The 21,086-nt window shown below is 45.6% G+C and overlaps 1 protein-coding gene across 3 annotated transcripts in view; it reads right to left on the bottom strand.

Moving 5' to 3' along the window:
* Window positions 1–1,102: 1,102 nt before the first annotated feature.
* SMAD3 (SMAD family member 3) overlaps window positions 1,103–21,086 on the bottom strand; it is a 65,738-nt gene continuing 45,754 nt past the window's right edge. For all 3 annotated transcript variants that reach the window (XM_031587873.2, XM_090149183.1, XM_090149182.1), the window contains exons 2-9: window positions 19,973–20,166; window positions 18,987–19,121; window positions 18,291–18,365; window positions 16,446–16,496; window positions 11,942–12,154; window positions 10,560–10,697; window positions 8,433–8,577; window positions 1,103–5,441 (exon numbers count right to left, since the gene is read on the bottom strand). In XM_031587873.2, coding sequence (XP_031443733.1) covers window positions 5,318–5,441; window positions 8,433–8,577; window positions 10,560–10,697; window positions 11,942–12,154; window positions 16,446–16,496; window positions 18,291–18,365; window positions 18,987–19,121; window positions 19,973–20,166 — 1,075 coding nt within the window. In that variant the 3' untranslated portion in view covers window positions 1,103–5,317. The remainder of the gene's footprint in view (window positions 5,442–8,432; window positions 8,578–10,559; window positions 10,698–11,941; window positions 12,155–16,445; window positions 16,497–18,290; window positions 18,366–18,986; window positions 19,122–19,972; window positions 20,167–21,086) is intronic.

Genomic DNA, 21,086 nt, shown 5'->3' with positions numbered 1-21,086 from the left:
TTATTATCAAACTTTTATTTTGCTTCAGCTTCCCAATATCAGTGCAAATGAGAAGTCTTTGATTCTGAAATCTGTGATATATTCAGGTGACAGCAGAACTCACAGCTCAGCACTGCTTTACTACCTCGCATTTTGGCAACCCTCAAATAAAACCTGGACAAAACCCTTTTATTACCACATTGTTGGAAAACAGAGTGGAAAAAGTATTCTCGTAAACCCTCTGTTAGGAAAAACAACAAAAAAAAATCTGAATTTCAGTGAAACCCGAGGAGGAACGTTAGGAGTTCACAGACTTAGATCATAGCGTGCCTTGGCTCCATTAGTGATGCTATTTGGAGAATGCCCTCTCTGAAGCCAGCTGAATGCCAGCACATACAGAGCCTTTGTTTCCAGCACAGCACGTGGCATTACTACCTGCCTTCTGCTGAAATTACTGCTTCAGTACTGTGCACTGCACAGGCACTGCTGGGTGCGGCCGTGGTAATAAGAGCAGCAGCCACATCCATGACAGCCCACAGCTGAGCAGGGGGATGTGAAGGACTCTGCCACAGGTACAGCTCAGCTGCTGTTTCAGTTCTGATTATAGCAATTGCTAAAGGTGCTGTCCTTGAGTGGCAAGGAGAGAACACAGATCTCTAAAGGCAAGGGGCAAGAGCCCAAAATACATCTTGGGAGATGAAGGTAGGAAGGCTTTTCATGTAGGAGCACAGTGGAGCCATGCAGCAGCCTATCCAGGGAGGAAAGTGGTGGAATCTGTCCTTGAAATCTTTTTCAGGATTTGTCTGGACAAAATCCCAGCTGACTTCACCTCGTGCTGCAGCAGGCCTGGGCCAAACAAGAGGCTGACAGCCTCCAGCACAGCTCCAGGTTGGCACCCTGAGCAAAGAGTGGACATGTAGCTACGTCTGACTGCTCCAGCAATTCAGCGATTGATCCTTTCAGCCACATTGTTCTGCTTCTACTCACCTTCAAAACCCATCAGTGTTGTGTATTTGCAGGCTGTGCTGGTGCTGCAGTACCTGTGGTTGGAAAACTCCAAATGCCTTCAGTTTGTGTCCCTAAAATTCATTTTACAATATCAGGGTTTGCTCACGAGCCTCGGTTTTCAAATCAAAGTTTATTAAAATGTCAAAAATAGAACTTACAGTTTCACATATGAAATAAGAGGGCATACATAGTACAGGCCTGTAGTAACAAAATAGGCGAATAATGCTCAACAAGCTAAAGCACGTAGGTGACACCACCGCTCGTTAACGTACAATCTCAGGTTAAGAAAACCTAACACTACTGCATACATGCTCATACGTATCTAACAGAGGGGAACAGTTCCATCAAGAGTGAGGGAAGTAGGCTGCCTCCATGGAGAGAAGACCAGATGCACCTCAGCAGCAGTGGTGCAGACTCCTCGGATCCACATATGGGAGGAAACGTAAGGATGAACCAAAGCATTTACAGAACGGTATGCTGTTTTCTTTCTGAAGCATCATAAATCTGAAAAGACTGAAGAACACAACTGAAGGGCCCACTTGGGAACCTGACTCGTTGCTAAAAATTAAAACAACAGCTCAGGTACAGACTCCTGCTGGAGATGTCCTTGTTTTGATTTCCTTGCCAGCGCTTGTTGCTCAGCTCTGAGATGCATCTCTTGTTCTCACGTCAGTAACTGCCTCAGCAGCAGTCACCAGAAAGGGTCACGGGAAAGATTCAATGCTCTGAATCCTGAATTGCCCTTTCTGTTAAAAGTTATGCATTTGATTCATCTGAATATTCAAGAAAGACAACATAAATACAAGCATGTACATAATAAAAAACATATACTGAATTTCTTAACCACATCGCTCCATCAGCTACGATATAGCAACTAATTATTTCTCCTCCTAGCTTCCCAGCTTATTTGTGATATCCCACCCCTCCTACCTATCCGGAGCCCTGGAGGACTAGGAGGGTTCACAGATGCTTTGTGACAGGACTGAAGTCCCTCACTGTGCTGTTCTTCTCACTCCCTGTGCTTTTTCTCCTTAGCAGGCAGCACAAGTTGTGGATGCTAACACCTGCTCCTCAAGCTGGAGTCCTGAGTATTCTTCAACCTGTAAAGTCGTGCACAGTTCAAAGTGTGCCCATCCTGTAGGGGAGGGGAAACAGAGTTGTTTCCCACTGTCTTAAAGGCCACCTCCAGCCCTTCTGTACTGGTGCTTTCAGGAAATTGGACGAATCAGATTTCTCCATCTTTGTGCATATGTGTGCTGATTCTGGCTACTGCACCGAACGGATAGCACTGGATTACTTCTAAGACAAGCTTAACACAAACTACACACTGCACCTCAGTTCAATACATTAATAACTGAAAAAAAAACCCTCCACAGTCACATAAAACCACAGGGCCATCAGTGTCATCTGCAAGCAGTCAGGTCCTTGTGTACATCTACACTGATCAAAAAGAGTCAGAGCTCCTGCTAGTGACTCTGCTAGTAAGGAGAACGCATGAAATGCTGGTGAAACAAGCCAAGACTACCATCAGCAAGGAGTGCCATCTCACTAGGGCAGGCTGCTGGCATACACCCATGCTACATATCAAAGCTACTTTCAGAAAGGTTTAGAAAAGAATGGAAAAGCAACACCAAGCCACGAGTACATGGGGGCACCAACGCTGCCGTGCAGCCCCTTCCCTCCCATGCTGGGATCCAGAGCTCATCTCAGAGTTTGCTTTCGCCCATGCAACTCACTGCTGCTGTGTGAGACAGAGGGATCACAGCCCTTCCTCGCCTGCAGCGTGGCACAGGGCTTCCCAGTTGGCTTTATAAGGTCACATTGGAAGCCATAGGGCTTTTATGCATTAGTGAGGAAGCGAACAGAGGGGAGGAGAGGACGCTACTCCTTTAGAGAAGATAATCTCTCTGTTTTATCTAATTGCATCACTAGGCCAGCTTCGTGCTTTCCATTGGAAGCCATTTACTTAAGGGATGATGAGGTGGGATTAACCGAAGTTTTTATGCATCATCCAAATCCTGTTTCTAAAGAGGCATCTATTAACAGCAGTCAGCAACTCGCTGGCCTTCATCAAACACACAGAGGGAATCCAGGTCCAATTCTTAGTTTGGCTGAGGCGATTCCATGCAACTCTGTACAAAAGCAGGGTTTATTCCAGCTTGTGCCCCAGGTCAGGCTGGGTCCTGCACACACCAGGGGAATGAGCTGCCCGACACCTGAACTTAAGGTGCCGTTTTGGTAGCTGGTGCACAAGACACAACAGAGCCCAGCTTTTTCATTATTATGTAGATAAAGAAAACGGGTAAAAGGCAAACGTGACTTAAAGGGACTTCAGTAGGAAACCTGGGACAATTCTACAGAGCAGATTCTCTCCTCTCTCACTAAAACAGGAAGTCAAATATTTCCACAGAAGTCTGAATAAATTACTGCTTGCAACTGTTAAAAGCTGTACCTGAAAGCACCTGCTTCACCAGCCCACGATGACAGACATCCCTAGCTAAGCAGCTCAAAAACACTACTTTATACAGATGCTCTTATTGCACAAGTCCATGCAATCAGAGATATAACTAAAATCAGACGCACAGCAAAAATGAAAAGTAAAAAAAAGTCCTGGAGAACTTCCAGCGCTATGATACAAACGGTGCTGCACAGGGAAAGCTCACCTGGAATCCTGCCATCTGTACACCACAGCTCATCCTCTGGGTTCAGAAACAAAACTCTCCTCCGGAGCATCCCTTTGTCTGCCTGGTGAAGCTGACCTCTGCTCTGCGTCCACCTCGGGTGCTGCTGATGCCTCAGGTCCAAGCCAAGCGGTGGGGCTGAGGGACAGAGTGGACGAGCACATCCAAAGAGCCTCCCTGCAGCCAGGCGGGCACAAGGCTGATCCTGGAAGTGTTTGAAAGGTATCACAGGGCACAGAACCTGGGGCTGCTCATGTTCGTGTCTGGGAGCACAAAGCTCTGCAGGGCTGAAGCCTTCACACAAACCACTCAGTGTCCATCGCAGCCTGTCCTTCCCAGAGCCACACGTTGTGTAGACGGGGAAAAAATAAAATTCCGTAAGAAATTCTGATTATCATTTTCTCCCCTCCCTCTTCTAATATTTTGGCACAAACGTGTAGGGTATTCGACACAGATGTGAAGAAGCAAATAACTGGATAGCACTGACAAAGTTATGAGACTTATCTGGCAAACTGGGACCATAAAAACAAGTGCTAGGGGTTTTTTTTCCAGTTGTGAAAGTTGTTTGCCACGACAGTTGCTGCAGGGAAAAAATACAGTCCGGAGCATGTATATTTAAAATGAACATTTTACAACACGTTAATACGCTCTCTCCATTCCTCCAGGTGAGAACACATCTCAAAGCATTTTCATCAGATGAAATAAGTTTTTAACCATGTTTTGTTGGTGCATCTGAGATGTCCTTGTTCCCACACAGTCAAATGTGACTGTGGGATAACCTACAGAATTGGGTTTTCTGCAAATGGCAGCAGGAGCCATCGCCACAGCAGACGTGGGCACTGAGTTCACTAAGCCCTACGACTTAAGAAGTGGCAGATACCAATCAACACAATGAGAAAATAGAATACAAACTTTCTTTAGTTAATGCACAGTAATGAAGGCTTAACTTATCCAGCAAGAGCTCCTCACATTCCCAATGTCTGTTCGTGAGCAGCTCTAGTCACAAGTTGCTGCAGCAGTGTCAGAAAGAGCTGTGACTGCGGCCTCTGCTTCATATAAATCCAGACTGAGACAAGCAGGGCACAGTGGCAGCTCGGGCACAAAGCAAGGCGCTGCCTCTCGGTGAGCTGTGCAGCATGGAAGTCTGTTCCTTTCAGGAGCAATACTGGGCGATCAGTCTTTGCATGTGCTTTACGTTCTTTCTTTTCCACCTACTGCTGCAATCCCAAGAAGAACGGGCATGCATCAGGTGGATGGAGACAGCAATGCACGAGCAAGAGTCATCCCAAAGACCCATGGTGTGGTCAGAGATGCTGGGGCTGCATGGGGCGGATGGGACGAGCCACGGCTGGAGGCACAGCACTGAACAAAGTCATCTTTTATCATGATAAACTTCAGCTTCATTCTGACTGCAAGGGCCCACAGCCTTGTAACCAAAGTGCTAACAGTTTCAGTGGAAGTGGCTTCAACGGGTCTTTAAGTTTAAAAAAAGAAAAAATTAAACAAAACCAAGAAAAGCCACTATTTTAACAGATTTGTTTCTCCTTATCACTTCAGTAACTGGGAATCTCTTCTCTATGTGTTTTGCTAAGGGTTCAGCCAATTCCATTCTCCAGTCTTTGCTCCCCCGCCCCCCAGGAGGTGCTTCCTTAGGAGACGCTGGAACAGCGGATGCTCGGGGAGCCCATCTGTGTGAGGACCTTGTCCAGCCACTGCAGAGGGCCGTTGAGGTGCAGCTCAATCCAGCAGGGAGTACTGGTCACCGTCTGCCGCCTGCGAGGAAAAGGAGTTGGGGAGAGAGGGAAAAAACAGAGCATTTAAATGGGACTTGCAAAACTTTACAAATCTGAGAAGGTTTTACAGCTACCAAAGCATTCTTTCCTGCTTAGACAACAGGCTTGCACATGGGGCCAAAGGAATGTCTCTCTCCTCTTTAACACGCTTCTGGCCGATGCTGCCAACTTCCTGAAAGCCCCCATCTTTTCCCTTTACATCCCCTGTTATCCCAGAGGGAAACTCACAACATCATCTATTTGCTACTGAGACTTCTGGAAGAAGGTGCTTATCTAAGCAGTGCTCTCCAATTTTATTCTGCAGACCTTGTCTCTCCTAATTAGTTAGCAACCAAAGTATGTTAGATTCCTGTGCATGAGGCCAGGAGGTTCTCTTCACCCCATCTTTGGGTTCTGGCCGGATGTAGAGGTGACAGAAGTGATCCCCACTCTCCCTGTACACAGAGGGCAGAGAAACAGAAGTATGGCTTTAACTGATGTGTTTTAAAAACCTCAGGAGCTGCTGGCAGTGGGTGAAGAACAGCAGGGGTCAGACTGCCTGCAGGGTCACTGCTCCCTGTGTTTCACTTCCCACTGCCCCCCAGCATCCCCCATCAGCTGCCCTGTAATTCCCCAGGGCCAGAGCCCACGGAGTGCCTCCAGACAGCAGAGCAGGGTGGCAAGGGGAGGACAGGGAGGGATGTGGGACCAAGGCACAGGGCAGGGGCTCTGCCCAGGGACAGCAGGATTCTCGTTCCAGGCAGAGAGGCAGGGACAGCTGCTGTGGAGGAGGAGGATTACGACGAGAGAGAGAAATAGCCTGGAAACAGCCTTGGTTTACACCCTCGTTTCCCACAGAAGCTGTCCTTGGAATCTGCTTGTGAGAGAGACCAAAATCTGTGGGGCCCGGGCAGAAATCGCTGCCGCAATGGGGACTGTGCCCCCCGGGGCTGCCCAGCACTCCCAGCACCATCCCAGTCCCTTTGCAGCAGGACGGGGCACAGGGCTCTGCGTTCGGCTCCGCAAGGCTTTGGCAGAGGGCTGGAGCGCGTCCCAGCGATGCGCTGCGTCCCTTGTCCTTGAGCTGAAAAAGGAAGCGGCTCCCAGAGGCACCGCACCCATTCCCGAGCAGCGCTGGCAGGGATGCAGTGTCCCAGAGTGGCTGTGTGGGCAGGGCTCGGAGCTGATGGGAGCGTGGGCAGTACAGTGCATCTTGGTGAGGGCTGGCACTGCGGGCATCCTGCGGGCTGCTCGGGCAGGGGGATGCAGTAAAGCAGACACACCTCTAAGGCCCCATAAAATCCAGTCTCCCTGAACACAGAGCATTCCCATTTGCTGCCTACAACTAGGTCAACACTGAGCAGTTCAACTACTGTCCAGCAACAATGTGCAGAAACCCAGTGCCCGAGGGGCTGCCGCACTCCTGCCCTCCTGGCACACCTCACTGCCTTCCCACCTGCACGGCTGCATGCTGACTGCAGCCTGCCTAAAGGCGAACTCTCACAGCTGCTCCGAGCTCTTGCTGGACAGAGAACTTCTGTCCTGCACGTGCAATTGGCTTCTCCCTGCTCCCTCCCCAAGCCCCTGGCAGAGCACAGCACCAACACCCCATAGTCAGAGTGCTCCAACAGCAACACAGCCGAACCACAATCACTGGAGCAGTGCTCTGGATGCAGCTCCCACAGCTACCTCGTCCTATACCCATCAGTTCAACTGGTCAGTGTGCTCTGACAAAGGCAAAGAGATGGAGCATTTTGCAGCAAGGAAATGAAGGAGCAGGAGAGCAGCTTCAGCATGAGCGTAGGGTTTCACTGCCTACAACACTCTAATGAGATAGCTGACTTTCCGTAAGTCACGCTCATCTGGATTTCATTAAGAGCTGTGGCTGAGAGCCAGGGCTGAAATGCTCTGGCCCGGGTGCAGGACAATTTCAAAACAAAATGGACTCCAAACATCTGGAGAAATGAAGAAAGTGGGAGCGTACCGTGCAGGACCCAGGCTGCAGCTGAGCCGTGGCACCTCCCCGCCGGCAGGCAGCTGCACGCAGGGCGCGTCGGCACAGCCGTGCTGCTCCGGGAGGCAGAGGCTGCCCTGCACTTCCAGATGAGGCTGACTGAAAGGGTGCACAGTCAAGCAAGCATTTCAAAATCGTATTTGGCTGAAGTCTGTGCCAGCTTTTTCTCTCATAAAATAACATTCATTTTCTGACAGATTTCACCTCCCCTACTTATACTAACACCACTTTTACTCCCTTTGCTTCTCCTAGGGATGTTTGTTTGTCAATGCAGTGGGCAACGGCAACACAAATTACAGAGATCTGTGTCCTCACACCCTGTGCTGTCAGAACAACCACATCATCCATCCCGAACTCCACTGCATCTCATTTTTCACTTCTAATAGTGACCCTGCTTCTCCCATCGCCTCCACTCACCCCGAAGTAACTGCCCTATGACAAGCACTAGGAACGGGATGAGGGGACGTAACAGTAATTTTGTAGCAACTCTTAGCAGTTTTCCAAATGTGAATTTTCATGCCGAGTTGTTTTTACTTGAATCTCATCAGTCCCTGATAAAAGAAAAAACCAAACCTAACCCATATCTGTGAGGAAGCACTCGCACTGATCCTGTCCTGATAACAGCATCATACTACAAATATCAAAAACCTATCAAATACACACCCAAGTTTAAGAAAAAATAGGTACTATTTCCTACTCAGCCATGTAGATGTGTCTGCTGTGCTTCAGGTAAGGCTCCTGGTCTGCACAGCACTGTGACCAAACACACCCGGGTTTCCAATATATCCCATGATGCAGGTTTCACACAAATAGCATGGGAAAAATAAGATATGAGGTCAGCACATTCTTAGTAAATACAAGACATGCATTACCAAAGAGATACAGCATTAAGCCTCCCAGTCACAAGGCTGAATAAGGAAGCTGTGCAGAACGCTGCCAGGCCACACATGAGCACACCACATGTTTCACAAGGCTGACCTGTATTCTGCTCCCCAGCCCTTGACGAAGCTCATCCGAATCGTGCACATCCTGGTCAGCTGGTACACAGCTTCAAAGCCCTGGTTTACAGACTGAGCCAAGAGAGCTGCAAATTCCTGGTTGTTAAAAATCTTCAAGTTGCATCCTGTGCATAAAGAACACGACAAAAACAAGGTGTTAGCTCAGCCATACTAAGGAATCTCTTTCTTTATGAGAATGGAAGGAAACTCAGCTGCTCTCCCATGTCCCCAGACCATGTGACACCACACACAGACTGCTCAATGACAGCACTTCAGGAAGCCTGTTAGGGTTGTCACATTTCCACAGCCCATGGACTGAAAACCACGTTATGGGACAGAAGATCATTCACACAGCAAGCTGCCACCTGCATGACCAGACCTGGGATCCTCACGTGGAACCTCATTTATGCTATTTCTACGATTTCCATTGTGTTGTAATTTAAAAGCCTGCCTGTGACCATAACACTTACTGATAGCAATTGCTACAGAGCCTGAAACAAAGGAATGCATGGGTTAAAAATAGAGACTCATTGGTGTTGGATTTATGTGGTGCCTGTCAGCAGAAGTAATGAAGTTCTGAAGTGAAACAGCTCTGGGCAGCCAGAACCCAGTTACCAGGGTTAAGGAGGCAGGTAGCAGAGCTGTAACCCTCTCTTAAATTTATATCTGATGTGCCAAAGAATTTTCCTTTAAAAGTGAAGTGTTCCCCTCAGTGTCTACTCACAGCTGAAAGAACTGTTCAACTGTTCTGGGTCAGAAAGGTGAAAAACAATCACGTTATCCATGGTTAAAATAAATATATTAATACCTAACTTTTATGCTTGCTTTCTCCCAGATAACCAGAAAAACAAGTTAAACCCTGAAACTTGGCATGGCACTGGTGCTCATTTGGGATTACAAATGGGCCAAGTCTGAAAAACAACCAGTTGGACTGTGATGAATTGTATTTTTCTAAAATCCCTTCTGAGCCTACTCTCTTGGGCTGGACCCACACTGCCATCTGTTCTGGGCCGAAACGCACACAGCAAAGCATAACCACATTCAATGGCTCAGCAGCTGCAAAAAAAAACTGCCCATTTTTGTGGCCATAAGAGAGCCCAGCCCAGGAACCACGGGTCTTGTGGAGTATGAAGGGAGGCAGTGCCGGGCACACTGCAGCCTAAGAGGGGAAAATAAGAAGGGAGAGAGCACAGGAAAAGAGCTACGGCAAGGAAAGGAAACAGTCTGATCAGACTGCAAGCTGCTCAGACCTCAGGAGTGATGTGAACAGGTCTCCCTGTGATCGTGCCTGGGAGGAAGTGGTACAACCCGGCCTCGTCAACAGCGGAATGAAGAAACCGCTTCAAAACCAACAAAAATTTGAAGATGAATCTGAGAAGGCAGCCAGACTGTGGCAATAGCAGGGAGAGCCGGCGTCCAAGAAATGTGCCTGAGATGGATCTACAGCGGAAATGTGGGCTGTTTATGTTTTCAGATGTTGACTCCAGCCCGGGTGGACTCCTGTGATGTGGCTGGAGAATTAAGTCATGTTTGTAGCACTGGCAGCTGCTCCCTAAGCATCTGAGAAAGGAAACCCATTTAGATGGGCCAGGACTTGCAGTGTATGGATCTCTCTTCTAAAAAAAGAGGATCTTTATTCAAGTATTTCTAAATGAAAAAGTTACTATTTAAACTTATACATACTTTCAAATTAAAAAAGTAGATTTTGTAAGCCTGGCTAAATACTCTTCTGAAAAGCATGTACTCACCCTAGCTCATGCATGTATCTAACAAAAATATCTATTTTTCCCACACACACGCAATAATGGCTCCTCTAACATTTCAGCATACCTTAGAAGTGACATTTCTCTAGAATAAAGCTCACAGAAAAAAAGGCTGTACTACAGAGCAGAAACCAGTAACAGTTGAAATCTATTATGGGCTAATCTAAATTGAGAAAAAAATCCTAAATTATCTTCTTTTATGTAAAATTATAAGCAAGACTATTAGATAATTACAGCATCGACTGATAAAACACTGTACTGAATACATGGCAGATTCTGTTGAGAATGTGCAGCACTCTGTGTGTGTTTCTACTCTTTGTGTTTCTACTCGTGTGCATCCTTACCTGGTGGGATCTTGCAGACTGTTGCTGGGTGCCAGCCGTAGCGCTGGTTGCAGTTGGGAGACTGGACAAAAATGGCACTGTCACTAAGGCACTCAGCAAACACCTCGCCACCAATGTAGTACAGCCTCACTCCTCTTCCTGGGAAAAACAGAGCACAGTTTGGGGTTAGTTCAGAACGTCCATCTGCAACACCTGGAAGGTGAGTGGGAAGAGGCACAGCCAACCTGCGCACCTGACGGAGCTCAGAAAGCAGCTGAACCATGAATGATGGGAATGAAAACCAGCTCAGCCCTGTGCTCCAGCCCCATTGGGCTGCACAGCTCACCACCTCCCAGCCTGCCTACTCCAAACAGCAACGGCCCTGATACCTTCTCTACGAATGTACTATTGGTTAACACATGGTTTTCAACCTTTTCCGAATCACCGCAGCTGCATTCAACTACTTGTTTATTTACTTCATTACTGATTTGGAATTAAATTATCCAGTGTTTCCAAATAGCTGCCTTTTCCTTAAGACTGTATTCGTATACAAGGACAAGCACACCCTTTCTATAAGAGTTTACACACATCATTGAAATCTCAGTTAATAAACTCAGGGATTCGTATTTGCTGTGGTCTTACACTGCTACTTGAAAATCCTGCTTTCATTCTTCCATGCTGCACAAGGAGCCTGAATTTAAGGACTGATTTCTGAATCTTGGCTCGTGTTTGCTGTGTGAGTGCTGTGAGTGCTGTTTTCTTTTTATTTATTTTTCAGTGCTACAAATCAGTTTACAAGTAAGGAAAGATCCTCCTGTAAGAACCTCTACTGCCCAGAAAAAGACAGATAGGGGAACAGAGTCAGGACAAAGAGTAGGTTCATTTCTGATGGTATCAGAAGAAAACACGGCAAAGCGTAAACAATTTTGCCTCTTATTAAAAGTGCACAGATCTGGGATATTCTATTCAGCATCAGCTAAACTGAAAACAAAGTCTTACCTTGTAGTATCAAACAAGAAAAGAGAAAACTGAGATGAAAACCAGGTTTCCATTTATAAGAGAACAGTCGGAAAATAAAATTGTGCAGGATGGAAAAGGAATACACAAGATGACCCCTAACATCCACCCAAATGAAGTTCTGAAGACTGTGTGCAAAAATTTAAACTCCATCTCTGTTAAATGCAGTACTGTAGTGTTTCTCAGTGCCTTTTTAATTGTATTTTTATCAAAGAATACAATTAGTGTTCCTTTATGGAGGATTAACCCAAATCACCATGGATACTGCAATCCCACAGTGTCATAAAACGGACAGAGCTGGGTGCCAGTAGGTAACTCAGATCTGCAGGCGGATCCCCGCCTTCTGCCTTGAAAAACACCAAGGAAAATAAGGAGACAGAAGTTACCGATGTGCCGTCTTGTGAGCTCCACTGCTGCATTTCTGTTCACATTAGAGAGCAGACCAAGGCAGAAGCGTTCAGAATTCGACGGGTCAGTGAAACCATCCACGGTCATGGAGGGCTGCGAGGCGTGGAACGTCTCCCCCACGCGCTGGTTGAGTTCATAGTAGGATATGGAGCACCAGAACGCCGGCTCGCAGTAGGTAACGGGCTGCAGATCTGCACACAAATAAAAAGCAAAATGAGTCACAGGCCCTTGGAGAAGGGAGGATGAGGAAAGCGCCTGTTCTGAAATATTGTTCTGCTTCATTCCTTGGGCTCGCTGGAACCACCAAACTTTAATTACTTGACAGATTTTAATGGAGTGCAGCTAGAAGGTTACGTCACCCCTGAAGCTTTTGGCACGTGGAACAATCAAAATAGTCCAAGATGTAAGTCATGGAGTAAGTGGGGCATCACTTCACTATCTTGGAGAAAATCCTAAAAGTGAAGTTAGCTTTTCTATGAAGCATGGGACCACTTCTAGGTAGGTAGTACCCTAAAAACAGAAAAGAAAAGGAGAGGAAAAGAAGAAAGAAAAACTTAGAAAGGCCAGACACAAACCTGCCTTCAGTGCCACTGCTCTCCAGAGTCCTATTGTGCACTTACAGCAAAGCAGCCAGCAAGCCCCACTTCTCTTCTGACTGCTAGGATCTCTGCAGCTCTTTGCAATACAGACAAACTGTATATAACTGCCTTCAAAATAATAAAAAAATTATCTCTTCCAGTCCAACCGATTTCACATTTTGAAAAGAAAAACCATTATCCCCAGCAGTTGATAACGTTTCTTTTACTGGAGTTACAGACTGAGGCAGATTTGGGAAGACAAGTGAAAGGTGGGGCATTCAGATGGCTTGGGGTGATTTAACTGCTCCCACTGAAACCAAGGAGAGTTACGCTTGAAATTTCAGCAGAGGAAGGCCCAAGCCAAATATCCTTGGAAATGCTGCACTAGATGGTGTTCAGTCCCACTGTAAGTCATGGATCTACTGAGCAGGAACTGTGGAAAGCAGCACAAGCTAATTGATAAGTGCTGTATTTCCCAAATTCAATGCAAGAAACAAAAGCAAGAGAAGACTTCTTTCCATCTGGCAGAGTTTGCATGGAGCAAAACCCCAGCCGTTCTCGCAGCTTCCCCATCTGGTGCTCTGGAAGGGCTGTGGTGAGTCTGGGGCTGAAGAGATGGGCTCCATCCCAGCCTGCTCTCACCCAGGAGTGGCTGTGGAGGTTTGAGAGCCATTTCTCATCTGCTACTGCTTTTCTCTGTAAACCTCAGTAAGAGGCTGCAGCAGCCTGGCCTCAGCCATAAGATGTGATGGATTCCTCACTGAAGGACATACAGAAATTTTATTTCCAGCTTATTTGCAGCTTGAGAGACACAAACCAACAAACCGTCTTAAAGAAAAGCTTGTCTCTGAACAAATGCAACTGAGGTTTACTGGTGCTGCTTTCTCCTGTGATTTGTAGTCTTATGTTCTGGCATAAGCTGCTACAGAATTGTGTTAGAACTGTTCTGAGTACTCAATTCCTAGCTTTACTCTTTGGGAAAAAAGTAACAGAATGCAGTTCTGCTAAAACCAAAGAATCTCAAGGGGACACACGGTGGTCAAAATCACGATGCATTACAACCAAGTAAATCCTACTTGAATCATTTCCATACATTTCCAAACCTGACTTCCTACGGCTTTGTTTTCCCAGGTGTCTGCTGAGCACTGCCATGCTGCTCGTACCCATACTGCATTATCTCCATAAGAGCACAGTACTACCTGTCCAGACAATCATAGAATCATAGATGCAGAACTAAAAGCTTGCTAGGTGCTCTGCACACTCTACAACATGCTCTAAGGGTAGTTCTAATCCCAGCTGAGGTCAGTGTGTTTGCTAAACGCTGTTCATCAGAAGTCACTGATTTATGTTATCTAACTGCACTAATTGCAGTTACTCCTAACTCCCTCAGAAGCAACAAGATAAATAAGCGTGCTCACTTCCTTTCCCTCTGCGCTGTCTTTTCACTGCTTGGAGAAATAGTGTTTCAACACAGAGTCACAGAGGCTTATGTTACTGATGGATTTGCCCACAAGGCATGTGCTTATTTCACTTACTGCTTTTGCGTCAAGTCTTTTGCAGAGCAAGCACTGACAATGGATTTCCTGTGCACCAAGGGACTGCCTTGCTCCCAAATAAAATGCGTGCAACCTCAGGCCTGGCCCTCAGCCAGCATAAACTCCCTGACTTCATTCTGAGTGTCCACACAGTGCTGGCAGCTCTGCTTTCACTGGGGCTTTCTGTGTTCTTTCCATTTCCAATTTCAGCAATACAGAAGAGATCACCACAACTTCCAGTTACATCTTCGTTTGACAACTGAAAGTCCAAATCAAAACCAGAATGCTTGCAAAGCCAATGCACAAGCAGAAAGGAGACAAAAAAATCCCCAAATGTTACCATGCAACACCTTGTTTTGTCTGTGGATGAAAAGATGAACTGAAAGTCCTTCGGTTCCATCAGTTACAGCTTGATATCAAAATACACACAATTGCAGCTCAGACTAACCTTGCTCCTATTGTTCTAGCCAGCTTGCCTCATGCTAGTTTATGGTCTTTGTAATTCTCTGGAATATGGCCATGGGACAAAGTCCAAAGTTCAGCTGACACAAAGTAAACTGTCTTAAAAGCTTCAGGCAGTTCTGTTCAAATAAACCGTCACTTTTAATACTGGGACATTATTTCCTTAGCAGTAAAACTTCAAAAATACACATTATATTCTTCAAATTTTACATTTCATTTTCTTAGCAAACACAGAGAGAAATCCCCCTTAAACTTTTGCAGGTGAAAGTGCAGCCCTGAACACTGCAGTGTCCTGCTCATCCACACAACTACACAGCACAGCAAATGCAACACCACTGCAGGCCACCAACCAGCTTCTGTCTGACTGGGGGGAGAATCTGCAAAGCTGAGGGAAAGCTCAGCTCTCCCAGCCCCTCTCTGGCCTGCGGGGCTGAAGGAGCAAAGGGCTGCTGCTGTGAGCAGCTCCTTATCTCAGACATGCCACCTACGGGGCACAGATGATGACAGATTCTTCATTCGCCAGTTGCTGGGAGTTGCTCAGTATGTTCCATTTTATTTATTGTTTTGCAGCTTTCTCGCCACAAAAATTGATTGTAAAACTATAAAAAGAGACAAAAGGTTCCTAAATTTGTGGGACCTTTTGCCTAAGAGCAGTGAGTATTTGGTTTGCAAAACTCAAAGATATCTTTTAATGCTGCTAAGTTCAATGCCCTTCTCATGTCTGCTCCCTAGACTACAAAGAAATTCCTCGTGGTTAACCAGCCTCACCTGCTCCTATTTAGTTCTTTGTCACCAGACTGCACATTAGGAGTCCTGCAGGCCCATCAGCTGAGCAGCATGTGTTAGGAGCACTGTCCTGGTTAGAAAGGATATGTGCTGGGGCCTCTTTCCTAGAAACCACTTTTCTCCTTATGTAAGGCAGATGCCACAGTCAGCTTGCCAGGTTGGTTTTGTTACATGTAATTGGCCTTTTATTTTTAGGTTGACAAAAAATGCTAGAAATTCACATCAGCTCTTCAGCAGCACACTTGAGCATAACAGATTCAGATAGGGAGAAAAAGAAAAAGAAAGAAAGAGTTAGCTGTGTATTCTTCTCTGAGGTTTTAACAGTTAAAATGAGTAAAAGTTTAGTGGCATTGTGGCAATATATTCCATGCTTTCAAATAAATAAATAAATAGAGAAGAGAGAAAAGAAATCCCCTTCAACAGCCCCAAGACATCCACAAGTCAGCCAATGACTGACAAATTTTGGAGCAGAGTCAAAGTACCCTCTGCCAGGATTAAAAGCATATGTAAACTTTATGGCTACGGTTATTCAAGAGTAATCTCAAGTGGCCTGTGTCTGCTGGCTTAATGAACATGCGGAGAAGTGATCCTGCAGCTAGCCAGAGCTATGAGTGTGTTTTATGAGAGACTGTTGAGAGCAATTTCAAATACAGTGAGAGCTCAGACTGATGAAGATCAGACCTTCCGTGCCTGTAGGTATGAAAATGAAGAGCAGAAACTCTGGGAAATAACAGAGGTTCAGAGAGAGCCACAGGACACCTTTAACAGGATCTCAAAGGCAAAGGTCCTGTTCAACAGCTTCCTAGTCCTCCACAAGACAAGCAGAAAGGAAAGATCCCCAGGCTCCTAGAAGCATAAGGCCCACAAAATGCCTGATTCTCAATGATGTCTGTGATATCTGTTCCTCTCCATATGCTGGTGTTCTTGCCCTCTCTCCATTTATTTGAGCTCTCCAACCACACACCAACCTGCCTCCTCCATTTGCTCAGCTATTAGCAGAAAGAAGCACCAACAGTGCTCAAAACCTAATCAGATGCACACAACCTCAAGAAACATCATCATCATTAAAAGGTCATGATCTTGGCTGTAATTACACACGGTTCTCAAGATCACATGCTTACCCAGATTATTGTGTGCCGGAGACATAGGATTTGGTGATAAGTTTGGAGAACCTGAAAATCAAAACATTGTAATTATTAGTATGGCATCTGCACAAAGAAAAACACTTGCACAAAATCTTCTGTGCTGCCCAGGCTTGTTGAGAGGGAAATCCCACTTCTTAGCAAAGTCTCATTTTGTGACGTTAGCACCTTTTCTGATGTTGATTACCACTTAAATGAGCTTCCAAATGCTATTGCTTACTACATCAACTTGCTACAGCTGCAATACTGTTCAAAATCTTCACAGAGTTTAATTCACTTAAACTCTACCCATAAATTTTCAAAACTGCACATGCAGTTGCCTGCTTTACTTTCACACGCAGCTATCAAAACTCCAGGCACCATCATGACAGCTCCACTCAAGCCCAGTTAGTTGGGTATTTACTGTACATCGCTGCTCACTCTTAACAGTGGAAAAGATACCACTTTGTAGATCAGTGAATCTTTCTGGTGTTGGGACAATGGAGTACTGCATCAACCTACGCAGCTCTGACCAAATCACTGTGGCAATTTTACCCCGTCATTCCAACTTTGCCCACAGATTTTGTGCACGTATTTCAGATATCTGCACTTTGATGTCCAGAGCAAGTTCCAGTTTCTGGATGCCACATGGATGCAAGCAGGTGGTGCAGCCCATCCATTCTTCCCTCTCACACTGAGTTCAGCTGGTTTCTTCAAAATTTGTTTTTCTATAACGAATGAACTCCGTGACATCTGAAAGAAGGGATCTAGCATTCGAACACGAACTGAGAGTATTTATAGCATCTTCCAGGCCAATCTACTTTCCCAAAAAACCATACATACATTCCGAATGTCAACCGCATTACCAATGATTATATGCACTGAAATGCATTGTGTCAACAGGCTTATGTTTGATGTAGACAAACAAACCCACACTCCTTTCTGCCATCTGTACAACTGTGGTGCAAGACTGCAAATCAATCATCTCTCTTTTGGAATCCCACGTATGCTCTGTGGCTGAAGACATACCGAGAAGCCAGGATAATTGCATGCAGTATTTGCATTGAGAAAGTTCTGCATGTCCCTTTCTATGCAAGTGCCGTGCATTTGCACATCCTTCTTGTAAGGGATCAGAAAGGCATCAGCCTTTCTAACCAAAGACACATTTTTGCTTCTCAGGCAAAAGTTTTAGGAATTAAGAGTCTGAACCCTGAACAGTTCTTATTTGCAAGCAGTGACACAGCTCAGTCCAACAGGATGCCTTACACAATTACCTGCAAAAAGATGGTGTTTAATTTTAACATGCTGATAAAGGTTACCATGCATACTAAGGCTGCTCAGTCTAAATCTGCTCTAATGCTACTTGTTTTCTTGGCAATGAGTCAGAACCTCACCTTCACTGGGATACATCCATTAAATAATAAGCCCATTTAAAAATAAATCTGCTAGTGGTCATTTCAAATACAGGTAACTGGACATTTCAGTATGAACAGCAGACAGATAAGCAATCAGAAAAATGCCTCTTTAGAAGGTGCCAACTACTTGCACCATATTCCTGTGCATACAGATGCATGAACACAGCAAGCTATTAGTAGGCATGTCTCTGCTTTTTCAGGCTCCTGCTTAGCAATATCTAACGATGGATGTTAGGGAGAACAGGAACATGCTGTACCTTTCAGCAGCTCTAAAACACTCTGTCCTGTGCTTTACGTGAGATGTCAGGCTACATTTGCACTCCTACAGGGATAAAATAGCTCTCACTGCCATCTGATTTTCAGAGCTCCAATAAAAAGCTTTAGAAGTTTAGATATGACCTAGAAAGCCGTAAATGGCAAAAAAAATTACCTGCATCCATGCTGGGGTTCATCTGGTGGTCACTAGTTTCTCCATCCTCACTCAAATAGCCTGGAGGAGGTGTCTCTAGAATTATAAAATGATCAAAGTCACTGCAACTGGATGAAAAGTCTGGAACATTTACTTTGCTATTCACAACAAGCTTTTTTTTGTTTAATTATTTTTCTTCCTCAGACAGTTAAAAGTAAGAGCAGAGCATACTTGTGAATAACAGAGGAGGGAAACAACAAAATCAGGATTTTCAGTTCCATAAAACCTTAAGCCACATAGACAGTTTTCTGTCCAGAGATTGCTCCCTTCCTGGTGTGCAGCTGCAAGGTTTGCCCATACAAATAAGGAGTAAATTGCTTGTAGAAAAGATGCATAAATAGAAAAGCTCAATTCCATCAGAAATTTACACTTTTATTCAAATTAAAATGGCTGAACATCAGTCAAATCTAAGGCAACATTCAGCTTTAGATACCACAATAAACTGAGTATGCACTACTGAAGGGAAAAGGTGAGTTTGAAGAAACTTAAACAGCACTGCTGTTGTCCTACATTTACAGCTATCGTCTGCTTTTGTACGCTTCCCATTCCTTTGCTTCATAGCAATGACAGAAATAAAGACTTGCCACTCATTCAGCACACGCACACTGTGCAGTGTGACCCTTCTCCTTCTGCTCACTAGATGGAGAGAGACCATACCTGGGATGTAGTTGCTCTGCGGCTCAATGCCTGCTGGGAAGTTAGTGTTCTCTGGGATAGAGTGACTGTAATCGTCCAGCGGGGGGAACTCAGCTGGGATCTCCGTGTGCCGAGGCACCAGCACTGGGGGTAACACTGCACAAATGGAAAAGAGAGAGAACAGTTTTAGCAGCTTTAAAATAAAATGACTGAGACCCTGGAAAATGAAGAGTAACCAGTTTGGAGTACCACCCTTACACACACACAACACTAAAGTCGCTAATTAAGGGACACAATTTGATACTTGCTTCTTAAATAACAGCAGCAGTTAAAGATGCTATTCTTAACGCATCTCAGCTGGGGATGGGATGTGTGCTTAGCTGAACACACCTAGGCTGTCTGCCTCTTCTAAGGCAAAGAAACAAGCCTTCTCATTTTAAAAAAAAAAAGTTACATCACATGATTCGAAAATGAAGAAAGTGCACCTAAAATGAAATGGCAAGGTAGGATTAGCATAAACATTCAGCCTGGCTCTGCAGGTTTGTACCAACATGCAGCAGAACTATCTACAGTTTCAGATGAAAGTCTCTCTCAGAGGCAGGAGGAATGCTCAGAACAGGAAGCTCAGATGTGTTGAAAGCTATTCCTAAATCTACTTCAGCTTCACAGTAACACTTTATCCTTAATACCAACAAGACCAGAGTGAGGCATGCCTGGAACACTGCTACAGTCTTCACTTGTATCTACTGCGCGTGTGAGTTGGTTCTGGGCACACAGGGACACATTAGGAAGCTGGTAACAAGGCAGCCTGCTCAACTTGTTTTTCATCGATTTTAAATGATATTTTCCCCCTGAGTGCAGATTCATAAATTATTCTGCTCCACACAGTAACAGACTATCATCAATAATACATACGCTTTGGTTTTAAAACCCTACGCCTGCTGCTTTATTCAATTTTGAAATGCACTTATACATCCCTCAGAAGGGACACACGGGGTCAGCAGTACCTGGGGTCTCCACTCGTTGGTAATGGTAGGGATTCACGCAGACTTCATCCTTCTTCATGTTGAAGGCGTACTCACACATCTCCATGGCCCGCAGCTCATGGTGGCTATGCAGGTCCGGCCACCGCCACAGCCGGCAGTAGATGACATGGGGCAGCCCCTTGCGGTGGGACACCTGCAGCCGGCCATCCAGCGACCTGCAGGACGACGGAGAGGGGAGAGTTACGTGGGCTGGCACTGAAACACGTCACTGACCTCATCCCACCAAGGAAGCCAATGTGAATGCTGCAGGCTCAGCGCACGGCTGGTCACAAGGCTCTGCATCGTGGCACAATCCCCAGAGCCACCCACACCCACTGGGACACCGCTGCAGGATCCTAGCTGCCACGTGAAGCACATCCCTGAAAAATGCAAACATGTCTGTTCCATGTAACAGTCTTGCTTCAGGTTCATTAATTTTCTGAAAAGAGCTTAATTTGGAGGCATGAAGAAAGCTACCCCAGGTTAGAACACATTAATTTAAAGATACTCCTGAAGTGTTTTTGTGTGTCCTAACACAGAGACCATCTGCACAGCTCTCACCAACTTATGCTGTGCATAATTAAGTCTTACAATATGTGCTAACAGAGCCAGACTTTTAACATACACAGAGACATGAATTTCCATCTCCACTCCCTGAAGTCCAGCCCTCTGCTTCTCTTGCTTTTCTTTATGACTGATATGAAACACTCGTGGGCTTTGGTAAAACACAATATGTCTTTTTTATTTTTGGTCAAGGAAAAAGAAAATTCAAATTTCATTTGAAATTATTTCCCTTGGTTCTTTGTGTTGGCAGCCAATCCAGAAAAACCAACCCAACCCAAACCACACAAACAATTATTCAAGCAGTGGTTGTGCTGGTCTTGGCTGCCCTGGGAGACTCTTCCCAAAAACAGAGCTTGGTAACACGCACACCTCTTGGAAACACTGCTGCAACAGCAAGGAAGGAGAAACAGCACAGATCCCAGCTGCACCTGATGTGGGGAGCAGGGAAACACGCTGCAAAGCTGTGCATGGGAAGTATACAGAACAACTATGCCATCACTGAGGGAATTGCTGGTACAGAGCACAAAACACT

The sequence above is a fragment of the Phasianus colchicus genome, chromosome 12 (assembly GCF_987193195.1).
Source record: "Phasianus colchicus chromosome 12, bPhaCol1.hap1.1, whole genome shotgun sequence".
Lineage (NCBI taxonomy): Eukaryota > Metazoa > Chordata > Aves > Galliformes > Phasianidae > Phasianus > Phasianus colchicus.
This window is presented reverse-complemented; position numbering and strand designations above follow the sequence as displayed.